Genomic DNA, 13,564 nt, shown 5'->3' with positions numbered 1-13,564 from the left:
GATAGGTGAGCCAAGCTTGTGGCATCATATTCAAAAAGACTTGAGGCTGTAATTGCTGCCAAAGGTGCATCGACAAAGTATTGAGTAAAGGCTGTGAATACTTATGTACATGACCATTCCCTGACCAACAGGGAAGAAACTGTACGTGTTCACTGTTTACAGTTCAACCTGTAAGTAGATTTAAAGTACAGTATACAAAGAGAATCAATTACAATTTACATTAATCACTGTTCATAGTTCCTGTCATTTTTGTTTGTAATCAGGCATACTTTGTTGACACAGTGACCAACAGGAAAGCAAATCTACTGCCAAGAACTTTTGGTTGGAACTTGACCCGCTTTTTAATTGAAAGAACAATGTAATTCTTGTTCTAAATGCATTATCTCTGATAACTGGGCTAAGAAGCCAATTCAAATGAACTGATGAGGTGAGGAAATGTGTCTATAAATTGCTGTAAACTTCACTGTTAGAATCTGATGATTTGTTAGACCAAGTTGTAAATACAGGGAATTAAAATTCTCCAAATGTAAATCAAAGATGTTCTGATTCTAACCTGAATAGACACTGAACTATTTAGTAAATGTCTGTCAGTTGCTATCTGTTGAGCCTCAGCCTCTTCCACTGTTTAGTCTGATCTTGTCATAACAGCTTAATAATTACTAGGTAGCAGACTACAAAAATTTATAAAGTCTATTACTTTTACAATTTTATTTTTCTGATTTTGTAAAGACGCGTTAAGTAACAGCCTCAGCCAAATATAAATAAAGCTAGCTTTGTTACCAGGCTTCACCTGGGAAATGTTTTAAGAAAATGGGCCTTGGTTATAGTGCCTTCAGATAATTAGGTGTATCAGAAGTACAATGTACTGTAACTTACAAAGCTCTTTTCAGTATTTGCACGTTTTGTTTTATAGAACTAAGGCTCTGAGGATAAGGATCTTTCAGCAAGGCCCTTAACCTGCAGTTACTTCATTCTGAGTATGACATTAACCTGCATCCTGCCCTGCAAACAGGTCTACCAACTTGCAGGGAAAAACTTGGGGATTGGCTGTAGGATTGACACTCCAGCCACTGAAAAAAAAAGAAGAAAAAAAACCTCACACAGCTCCATTTCATTTGAACTAGTGTGGTGGTAAGGTTCTCACCAGTTGCATGGCTGCACTCTAGTCCTAATTTGGGATCCTGAGGTGGTTTGTCATGTGGTGTGTATCAGTGCATGCTCCCAACATCTAATGTTATGGGTTAAGGCTTTGTACCTAGGATTCAAAACCTATGTTTGTGGTTTTAAATCCTGCTACTGACACTGTGTGACAACAGGAAGGTCTGTGCATCCAACTGGAAAAACAAAAAAAAACATAACAAATCGTATTTCAAATGTTGTAAGTCAGCTTGGACAAAGGTGTCAGCCAAATAATAAGTAATAATAATATTATTAGGTCACTGGAGCTGCTTACTCTTGAATATGCTATACACAATTGCCCATGAGTAAAACATTCCTACCGATACTATTGACTTGGCTTTTGTTGATGGTCATTGCAAAACACAATTTTACAGGAAAGTATATATTTTTGAAGTGAAATGAGTGATCATTTTTGATTATCACTACTTACAGCCATCTCTCTTGTGCAAGATGGTGACCCACACAACACTATATATATATATATATATATATATATATATTGTAAGATATGGCCGGCCATGTACCCTGGCCAATACCCCCAAGCCGCCAGGTGGAGCCCTCCTTGCAGCATGGAGGTCCCCAGAAGACCAGCAGGGCATTATGGACCATGTAGTTTTGTGCACCGCCCTGCTGGATGCCATGGGGCCACGAGAGGGAGCTGCAGGAGGACCAAGAATTCTTCATGCCCTATGACCCGAAGTTCGCCATAGGAAGAGCGACGGGCTTCCGGGTGAGAAACATTATTTACCCTGACCCGAAGGAATAAGGACTTGTGGACTGTTGGGAAGAAACACCTCCGGTCAGGGAAATATAAAAGGACTGTGGGAGCTCCCAGACGATGAGCTGAGTTGGGAGGCAGGGTGGCTAAGCGCCTGGGAGTGGAGGATTTGTTATTGGTTATTGTTTATTGGAGTATTTGGGAGTAGAGGGTGCTTTGTGCACTTTATTATAAAATAAATATAATTATTGGACTTTTACCTAGTGTCTGACGTGGTGTCTGAGGGTGCAAGGGTGCGAGAAGCATCATATTCTGTTACAATATATATATATATATATATACATATATATATATATATATATATGTCACTATATATATATATATATCACTATATATATATATATATATATATTATTTATATATAAATTAAACATTAATACATAGTAGCTCTTATTAATGTGCCACTACAAAATGCAAACATGTGGCTTCAATACATAAGGCATAAATACATTTCAGATTATGACAGCTGCAATTTTTGTGTAACTGTGCAGCGCATGAAAAACAATTTACAAAGTAAATGAATGGTTGTATTAGTGTAAGGAGAGATTAGGGGAAAACTACAGCAGTTCATATAACTTTAACTTTTCTCATAAATGCTATCTGCTATTATTGTCAATTTTTTGGATGAAAAATGCCAACAGCTTTTGCTCTGGGTATTTAGAACGTGCATGCAGTTTTCCTTTAACACCATTTGTGATGGTAAGCTTAATTAAACTGAAGAGGCATTTTTTTTTACTAGAAATAGAAGAGGTTTAGTACTGTACAGTGTCAAATGACTTCTCACTTACAGCATCTATAATCTGTCATTCTGCATGTTGGGAAATGTTTCATAATTTTATAGTAATCACTAGCATTCTAAACTTATTTAAAAGATGCATTTATTGTTTGGCAAGAACAAACTGACAACAAAAACATAGTTACTAGACATTTAATAACATTTGGCAAGATTCTTAATAAACGTATGTAAAAATTAACACAGGAGATGTAAAACTCAGCTCAGAAAGAAACATAAATGGGAAAAAAATCAAAATGTATGGAAAATAACCAAAATCTAACAGAGCACCATAACAAAGGCTATAATAAGTTACAAGTGTATACAATAACACTTTATTCTTTTGCAAAATAAACGAGTGTAACTTTACTAACTTCTAACATATCTTGTCTAAAAAATTGACATAACATTAATGCACTGCATATAGTAGGTCAGTTAATGAAGTAATTTTAAAATATCAAACCTTTAAAAAATTTAATTGACAGGATGACAGAAACTCCGGTATAAAATTTCCACTTTAGATTTGTAAGACTTACATGCTGTCCAAAAAATAAAACAAAAAATGAAAAAGTATATTAGATGTAAAAAAAAATATTTACTTGTGTGAACAGACACACAATATGCTGTACTGCATTTAAGAAGATTTGAATAAAGTACATACATTTGGTGAGAAAGGCTTTTTATGCTGGGGCAATAGAAATGAATGATAGAGTAAGGCTAAATCCTGATTACAGGTAGAGTATACTGGGGTAAAAAAAGATCACCCATGTTATTTCACATCAGAAAATATTGGCCTTGTTTACAGTTTATCAAAAAAAGTTTCTCTTTTTATATTACATCATAATTATTTTGCACCCATCCATTTAACTAACCTTGACTTTTTATTACTAATTTTGAATTGCCATTAAGTCATTTCTCACAGCTGTCTCAAACCAGGAACAAACAAGAATGGCATTAAGTGTTACAGTAGATCGGTTATGAAGCATTTACTGTAACAGTGCCATCTGTTAGTTATTAATGTTAAGATGCACATGGAATGCAATCACTCATTAGGTGTTAAAGCAACTTAAGCTAACAGACCCTGTTTGACATTATGTTAGATACAGTACAACTACATTTGAGATTTAAAATAATGTATAAATAAAAATATCCATTCAGGACTACATTAAACAGCCCAAGTAAATGACACATATTGGTGATTAACAAGTAAAATAAGACTACACTACCATCAACTGGACAAGATTTTTAGGGGAGTACAGGATTATACCAATGCTGTAATCATTTTACTTTTTTATCGTGCATCTAACTGCTTTCTTTTTATGCACATAAAACAACTAAAAGCATTTTCTAACTGCTTTCTTTTTATGCACATAAAACAACTAAAAGCATTTTTATAAGTGCTGTAGTAGACTCTAAATAATCTCATTCATAAAGTAACTATCTGTGATCCCTCCCTTTGCATTCCCATAGGAGATGAATTCACTGCTCATGGCTGACTACAGTATAATTATAGGGCCACTCACTGTAAGAGTTAGACCCCTCCTATGGTTATTTATAATTTTTTCATTGTCTATCAAGCTTTGCAATTCAAACTTGCCATTTTTGTTATATTTTGCACATGGCAAAAAGCACAGCTTAGTTCATTGTGATTATTGGTAGGCTATCGACTATTATCATGAAATATCTACAAATCAAATATCTTTAAAAAATGACAAAGCCTGGGCACTATGAGTGTGACAGAAAGGCATGCCAAACTAATGCACATGCCAGATATCCTGATATCCAGAGATGACTCAAAAATCTTGCTTGATGTATGATGCTGCAATGGTGGCTTTCCCATCTGATCACTTGCTAAAATGACTTACATATTCATCCATCCATTTTCTAACCCGCTGAATCCGAATACAGGGTCACGGGGGTCTGCTGGATATTTCAAATAGTTTATTTGCACCTATTTCATTATGACTTCAAGGTTCCTTTTATAGAATCAAGAGGAGTTGTGTACCTCTGTCTAGCAAAAATGCATCTTTTGCAATTTTCACACTTCATTCATATACATAGAAAATTTGCTTTTGGAGAAATGCTGTATATATAAACATTCATTAGCATCTACTGCTGTTTTCTTTGAAATGCATATACAGTACTTTAAGTAAGTGGACTGTCCTGCTTCTAGTATTTACCGACATATGGTGTGATTGTCATCTCTGGTTCCTTTAAACAGAACATCTTACAATTTTTTGTCTAGGATATGCTCAAAACCTGCAAGGAATTGGGACACTGAGAAATATATTTTCTAAGTTTAGGGGTGAAGAATTTCAGATTATCTGCAATATACTCATGGATAAATAATATTATCAATGCCATGGTGCACTCACTATGAGCATTATTTTAGTTTTGTCATACAAGTCAAGGAATTACACAGTAGATAAAAAATTTCTTCAATTTAGGGGAACTGAAAAATGCATGCCAGCTAAATGTATTTTATATTTAAAGATTAAACTTGACTAGGAGGTTGTCAATTAATCAGCGCCATTAACAATAATACCATAATTTGTTTTACAAAACATACAAGATTACAATAAGATACAAGACTTAACACTATGCATAGAATAAACTGAGTCTTTATTCTATAACTACCATAATTGCTGTAAATTGATCTTTAGATGTGACAAAATCAAACAATTTCTATGGCATTAGATATATTATCACTGACCTTTATTAAATTATGTCCAAAGTTAACAGTGCCTCTAGACATGCCATTTAGTCTACTACCAAACGGTATAATCTTAATTGAAAGGATCTCTGTACTCTATTCAATAAATGTTATTGAAGGAAATAATAAAACTTCTGTAAAAAATCTGTAGCATATATATTTTACAATGGCACTGTCTCATGGTTCTAGGGATCTACAATTTAATCCTGGAATCTCTGAGTAGATTTTCTATATTTTCCATCTGGGTCTTCTCCCACATACCAAAGATGTAGAAGTTAGGTTCTTAGAATATTCTAAACTGGTATGATACAAGCAATTATGTGTGTGCATACTACAATAAGATTGACATCCCATCTAGGTAAAGTTCCTATTTTGATCCCAGCATTGATCCTGAAATGGTAAAACAGGACTGAAAATAAATGGAAATATATATTTTTATCCTGTACCTTGTAAGTGTATTGTGTTTATTGGAAATTATTGATGTTTCTGTCAAATTATATGGTCTCTTCAGGACCAAGTTTTTATACCCCAAAGGTATTACTCTTTTTATATAGTGAAATGAAAACAATGCATATGAAAATAATTATGTTAATGATACACAAAATGTTTTACTTTACATCAGTGATATATAATGGATGTAATGAATTACCCCTTTCTTATTTATTAGGATGGTCCTTAATTACAAATATTTAGACATGTTCTTTAGGTTTAATTTGCCCCACTCACTAATAATATTAGTTTGCATCTTATATAAATTTTAAATAAGACTTATTAAAATGTTTCAAGTAGAATGAAGTTTAAATTAAACCATTATTTGAAAGGTTTGCACCAAAAAGAACTATATTTCTCTTTACAAAATGCCTCTATGGAAGGCATCACAGTTGGAGATTCCATGCAAAGACACCATGCCGGATCCTCTCATTGACTTGTACATATAATTTAATTTACACATTTGCTAACTTAATTTTAAGGAGAACAGTGGAACTATGATTCCCTAAAGTCTGCCAAGATTGTAGTCATTCTGGAAAGCAGTCAAAGAACTGTTCACCTATGCCATTGGTTTCACAGCATGCATGAGGGTGAGGTGTGGACACTGCTGATAGTAACAAAAGCCTACTAGCACACTCCCACTAGTTAGAAGTCCATCTCATCTCCAACAAAACATTAGAGAGGATGAAACTCGGATTTTACCGGCAGAGAATTAATGAGGAGGTCCACTATTTTAGCACTTTGTGTCCTGAACGACAATTTCGTCACATTCCTAGGAGATACCATTCTCTCATTTCCTTGCCTTTAATAGATTACATTCATGTGGATTGGGATTGATATAGTTTGCCTTGGTTCAAGGACATGAATAAATACTGGTCTTTGTGGATTAAGCAACTCAATACCCAGAGGCTATCCTTTTGCAGCAAGCAAATTCTAAAACTACTACACAGGAATTAGTCAGAGAGTGAGAGTATATCGTGGAATTATGCAATAGATTTGATAAAATATGGTCTTTGTTAAATGAACATGTTCAATGTTTGCAAGCAGAAAACTCTACTTATGCAATTGTGACACACCTCTCCGTGAGTTTAATTCTGAAGACTGCGTCAAGTTTGTGATCCTGACTGCTCATTCCAAATTATTAGCTCATTGCTAGGGACCCAAAGAGATCAAAGACAGGAAAGGTTTGGTGGACTATTTGGTAAAACAACAAATCATTGTCCTTGTCCTGCCGAAAGAGTATTTAGTATGAATCTGTTGAAACCATGGAAGGAACAGGAGCTGGAATTTCCCCTGGCCAACTGCATTTACATTATTCTCACAATTGGAAATTCATTTTGGAGATAATTTGAAACAAGAACTGGAAGCAGCTATCTTATCCATTAAAGGAGTCATAGACTAAAAGCATGGCCATACCTCTCTGATTGCACATAACATAATTGCAGACCCTGGAGTGGTTGTCAGAGAATAACCGTACCCCCACATGTAGGCACAAAAGTCAGAAGTGGAACTTGAAAGCAAATGAATGCTAGACCTTGGTGTCATTGAGGAGAGCATTGGTCTCTGGTCTATCCCCATTCTACTCATACTAAAGCCTGATGGGAGTTGGTGCATCTGTAATGTTCCAGAGACATTGAACCCATCTGTTCCAACCAGGGTTACAAAAAAAGGCCGTCACCACCCAAACTCAACAGTCTCCTTTTTGACTTACTTCTGTAAAGACATTAACCAACAGCCTGGCTGTTTTTCTTTTTTTCAGTCTTTTGCCAGATATACAAGGCTTATCTTTGGTGTCCCAACATTTTCATTATTGTCTGCTTGTCTTTATATTTACAAAAATTTTATCAAAATTATTTACAGAACTTGATATTATTTAATAAGGAGAATGCGCTAGCCTTTGATTGAATTTAAGGGTATAGTCTGCAAGATTGTCTTTAGGCCAAATATATGTTGTTTTTTTTTCTAACAGAGGTACAAAAGGAGTTACAGTGAGATAAGGGATGAATGATGATTTGAAAAGGGCATTCATTTTGTAATCCAATATCTTATTACTAATCCAACATAAATTTCACAACCTGGTGTTTCACAGTAAGATCATATAAACAAATGAGAACTATAATTAGCTCTTTTGATTTTCTTACCTGTGATTTCATTTCATACAGAGTAGCATCTGCAGGAGTTAACTGGATTGCTTCATCAAACTTTCCAATTGCTTCCCAGTGCCTAAAATTAGATACAAGTGTTAATTCCCTTCAGTTTTGCCTTAAAGTCATTGTGAGGTTTATTACACTGTAAACTAAACATTTCCTTAACTAAGTACCAAATATGATCCGCTTTCAAAGAGCAGTATTATATACAAACAACATTGTTCAAATACCATTCAAGAACATTAAATTTATTGCTAGTAAGCAAAACATTAACTGGATATTTAATCATGGAGATATATTGATTTTCTGAATAACCGGAATTGTCATTATAGTTCACAAAGTTTTAAAAGACTTGGCATCATCTTTTAGCTAGAATATAACACACAGCAGGTAACAGCACCAATACTGTGAAAATTCCAAAAATGTTAAACGTCTTACAAAAGTCAACATGTACAATATATTGATTGTATTGCATTTAAGGTGTGCTAAAATTATTTAACTTATTACCAGAGATTATTACTAAGCTCAACATCCTACATGTACAGCCATTAAATCAGTCTAGTATATCTGAAATCTTTTAGATAATATATTCCTTCAAGAAACTGGTTAAAAACAAGATGAAGAATGAAAGACATCTCAATGTATATATGATTAATCCTGTTTTTGTTTGTTCTGTCGACTGAAAACCTAATGTCACTCCAAACAAGTCTTGAAATAACAATCACAGAGTATTGTGTAATATTTTTGTTTTGCAGGAATCATTATTAAGCTACTTATAACGGAGTGGTCTGCTAAGTACATAGGCTGTCTTTTAAAATTTGCAGTAACAAACACACCTAAGTTGTTCTTTTTGAATTAAGATTTGGTGACTGTGGAAGCCACAGCATTAGGAATAATATAGAACCATTCAAAGGTTTTTTGTAAGTCTATGGTATTGAACAAAAAAGCCTATTTGCATGAAGGAATACATCTGATTGGAAACAGAATTTAGATATCCTGTGCCATGACAGCATTGCTTTATTTATATAAAGAAACACAAAGTGTGCTGCAAAAATACACTCTACACCATTACATCATTGTTGCTCATGAAGTTTATAAAAATGGAACACTTGTTCTCCCATGAGCATGAATCAGCAGGATGCAAGATTAATGTTAAGTACACAATGCTTTCCCACATCTTTGTGCTCTTAGCCTACTGCAGTTATATTTCACTAGCGATGCTCAGTTTCACCTCTCTATTTAGGATCACGGTTGCATTCATAATTTAGTTCCTTTTATTTGTCAGCAATTTTCATAAACTAATCATTTCTGAGGACAAGCACTGGATACATTTCTGTTGAGTGTTATTTCACTCTTGATATACCTATGACACTACCCTGTGTGAAAACTCTAGACATGTTACCATTTCTTTTACAATTATTATGGAATATCTGGTACCCACTACCTTAATCTGAACTGCAAAATACGGGACACAATACATTTGTACCTTCTTACACACTTTAAATAATATTATTTGAACCTATGATGGTGTCAATGTATGAGCAGTCCATTACATTGGAAAACTGTATCTTTTATCCTTTCTCATTTGTTTACTTTGTGACTTTGAGCAGATATCTGCTCCAAGCCCAGAAGACATACAGTATCTTTATTACATCAACATGGTTTAATTTACTACAGACCAGAAAATACTTCTAAATCCTTTCCAGTTTCATTATGTTATGTTCATTCTTTTCTATCTCACATACAGACTTGTAAATAAAACATACTGTATTTTGTTACAAGTATTTTCTGGATTATTAAGCAATGAGGTAAAAAACACCTTTAAGTAACTATTTCAAGAAGACCTGATAAATATCATGTGTGTATTGCTTAAAACATATTTTTCAAGTTAAAAATATCTACAGCATGCTGAAACTAGCAAAATTAATCACAGAATTTCCCAGCACTCTGGATGCAGTTCAATTCCCCTCCCATAATTGTGGATAATTTAAAGGAAGAGCTACATGTGCATACCTGTACACAACAATAAATTTTGACAGGCACCTGTTTTTGTCAAAAGCAAAGAAAAGAGAAAAAAAAATATATATATAGCAAAATTAAATTACTATGCAATAACAATGCTGCTCTTATACAAATAATCTTTACAATTGCAAATCTTGTTCAAAAAGTTTCTTAAAATTCAATAAGAAGGGTTAAATAAATGCTAATCTGAACTGGATTAGTTAGGTTCAATACCCAATACCCAACAGCTCGATTTACAGTATTTGCACATTAATCTTTATTATGAGAAGGATTTAACAACAATAATAGTTAAAGTTGAAGTGAAAATATTTTTTGGGGGAAGCAGTGAAATAAATATATTAGCCATTTTATTATTAATTCATTTTTTTTTTCATGAATTTATTCCAATACAGTGTCAACAATGGTTGATGCTTATCCCTTTAACACTTAAGTGCTAAACAGCAACAAATCCTGAACACAGCACAGTTAATCACTGGGCATATTCACAAACACACCATCTCTCACTCATGCAAATAAAAAAGCATGGGAATCATTTGAAATGACATAAATCTGGCAGAATTTTGAGGAGCAATAATCTCCACCAAATAATTCCTTTAGCTGCTTATGAGACTTACATGGCATTAAGATGAAATTTTATAACATTACTCCTTATAATACTGTTTCAATTCATAGATATTTCAATTAGGTCAAGAAATGAATTCTGGCTTGGCCATTCACAAACAAAAATTGTATTCTGTTTACGACAAATAAGGCAGGCTATAAGGTAGACAAGACAGACTAGCTTGTAACACAGAAGAGCTTAACTATTCAGACTATTTAGAGTTCTAATTTTTCTTCACACAGATAAACAGTTTTACAATACCAAGTTTTTAAGGATGATGTCTGATGTTGTTTAGAGTTGTTGCTTTGAGTTCAAGTGAAGGATTCTTCCTGCGTTGGAGTACACTCTCTTTGCAATGTTGTCATTTGTTTATAGTGTTCTGTGCTTTGCTCAGTTAGGCTCCTTACTTTGTCATCTGCAACTTCATAAGGAAAAGTATTACTTTTACTGGCATATTCAGACGCTACAGTTCCCTCTTTGAAGTAATGTCTGGGAGGTTCATCAGCTTTTAGTTTGTGGATAGCAGTCATTTCGGAGCTTACAAGAGGTCATTTTGGAGAGTGCCCAAGAGAGCTCCCCTGAGAGATAAGTGCAACTAGTTCTTTTAAGGAAGGTAAACTCTCATGATTGCATTAAAGTCACTGTTTTATGCTTTATAGTTGTCACTCACTGAATTACAGCTCTTCGTTCAGACTTGGGTGACTATATGGCACCTTCATGTCTGAAGGGGCCTTCTATAAGGATGTCAGTTCAATTGTGATTTACTCCTTTTTATCAATTGGAGTTTAGGGCCTAGATTGGTACAATCTACAGTTTTAGCCATCTAGTGTGGAAAGTAAGTAGAGATTTGGTGAAGATGGATGTCTGTATCCCTGAGACACTTGCTGTTTTAACAAACCTTGGATGCCACTAAAGCCAATCAGAACTAGCAATGCCCATTTTGTCCTACACATTAATAAAAGCACTTGGAGATGACTCTTTGAGGTGAAGCCATGTTCCTGGCCCTGGAGCGTGCAGCAGAACAAGACAAGCAGTGAGGTGAAGTACACAGCCAGTTTCCTTTTAAAAATGCTGAATCACTAGAGTATCAATACATTAAGTTTTTCCTCCCTGGAACACTGGTACCCTTAAATTTCAACATATATAAAAGCAAGGGGAGGCTATGAAATTATAAAAATAATGCTTCACCTTAGAACACAATTTCATGTGGAAAATTAATATATATCATGATTGTGAAGAAATAATTCAATTTAAAAAAAAAAAGCTTTTTTAATGTAGCAGACGATCTTCTCTGTCTCCTACCAGACAAGGCATACTACAGTGCACAGTATAAATATTTTCTGAAATCAAATGTACAATAAGCTGCCTTGGGTACTTGTAGTAAGAATTGAACATTGATTTAACCTCAGTATTAGCTTAATTTGAATTTGTAGCTTTGCAGCTGCAAATACATACTGGATACCATAATTTCTTATACGAATTCTGAAGAAAGTGTTACTGACAAATTTTTAGGGATTGAGCTATTTTATTGAACAATATTTTTAAGTTAAGCAACAGCCATAACCACAGTGTATATTCCCAGATTCATGCTTTGCATCAGTTAAAAACATATGCCAATTCCAAGCTAAAGTACTGTATATTACTAGTTTTAAATATTTTGTAGAGTAAATAAAATGTTCTCTTTGGTTTCTGCTTCCCACCACAATACCACGTGGTAATGGTGCAGTATATAATTACTAGTGCCTAAAATGAGCTACTAAGCATCGTAGGCACCTCTGTTTTGTTTTTACAACTATAGCCCATAATTAAATGCTTTACTTTACATATAAAAAAGGTTTTATAACTCAACAGGCAGGCAAAAAAGCAACATACATAGCTTGAACAATATTAATACAAGTAAGTGCTTGGAATGTTCCCAGCAGCAGTGGACTGGCCTCATGCACAATCCTGAAAATTCAAGTTACAGTATATACCTCTATTTGCATTCATAAACCAGTGGCGCTGCTGGATTTTACTACTTAGCTATATTAGTATAGCATCATAATACAAGATCGTGAGTTGAAAAGTATGTCAGGCCCTGAATCTGAGGGTGGCCCTAAAGATGCCGGTCAGATTATAAAATTATAAACCTATGAATGACAGGTGATGAGGGATGGTATGACTCCATATCAACGCTTCATCACACTTTCCAATAGACAGCTGGAAGTTGTCACTAAAGCAGTGTTATCACAACATCTAAATCACTTAACTTTCTCTATATTTAGCTAAGACAACATGATCAATTACTGAAGCAGAACTCTACATTAAAGGGGGTCAAACTTTTTTTTCAAACAATTTATTTAAGCTATAACAGTAAGAGAAAAGCTAATGTAAGTTTGCAACCAACATTTCTGAATGTGGCATTAGTAAGCTTACGGATAAATTCTTCCGTGGATAAGTCGAGACTTGATTTTACAGTATAATTTCAGGTATTTTACATTGTTGGTTGTTACGATATGTTAACACCCACCGGAGAGAGTAACCGCGGAGCACACTGTCTGTTTTTTCTATGTGGGTGTGGCAATGCGCTGTATCAGCGTGTGCTCCTAACTTCTCTCTCTCTCTCTATTGTGCCTATGTCACCACACAGTAATACCCAAACTATTCAGAAGTAAAGCTTGCACTGATTTGTGTTTTTTGTATCTCATACACTCATACACCTTTATCATAAGAGCATCCCTTATCTATGATGGAGCATTCGCTCAGAAGAAAACACGAAGCTGGTTTTAAAGTAAACATCATTGAAGTAGGGAAAGAAATTGGTACCTGAGCTGCTGCAACAAAATTCGATGTGTCTAAGAAACTGATGCGCGACTAGAGGAGG

General features: G+C 34.4%; 1 protein-coding gene across 2 annotated transcripts in view; it reads right to left on the bottom strand.

The window, feature by feature from the left end:
- ttc33 (tetratricopeptide repeat domain 33) overlaps positions 1 to 13,564 on the bottom strand; it is a 103,526-nt gene that overhangs the window by 31,047 nt on the left and 58,915 nt on the right. For both annotated transcript variants that reach the window (XM_039750632.1, XM_039750631.1), the window contains exon 3: positions 8,073 to 8,154. In XM_039750632.1, coding sequence (XP_039606566.1) covers positions 8,073 to 8,154 — 82 coding nt within the window. The remainder of the gene's footprint in view (positions 1 to 8,072; positions 8,155 to 13,564) is intronic.

The sequence above is a fragment of the Polypterus senegalus genome, chromosome 4 (assembly GCF_016835505.1).
Source record: "Polypterus senegalus isolate Bchr_013 chromosome 4, ASM1683550v1, whole genome shotgun sequence".
In the NCBI taxonomy this organism is placed as follows: Eukaryota; Metazoa; Chordata; class Cladistia; order Polypteriformes; family Polypteridae; genus Polypterus; species Polypterus senegalus.
Note: the sequence above shows the minus strand (reverse complement) of the source record. Positions and strands in the feature narration are given on the sequence as shown.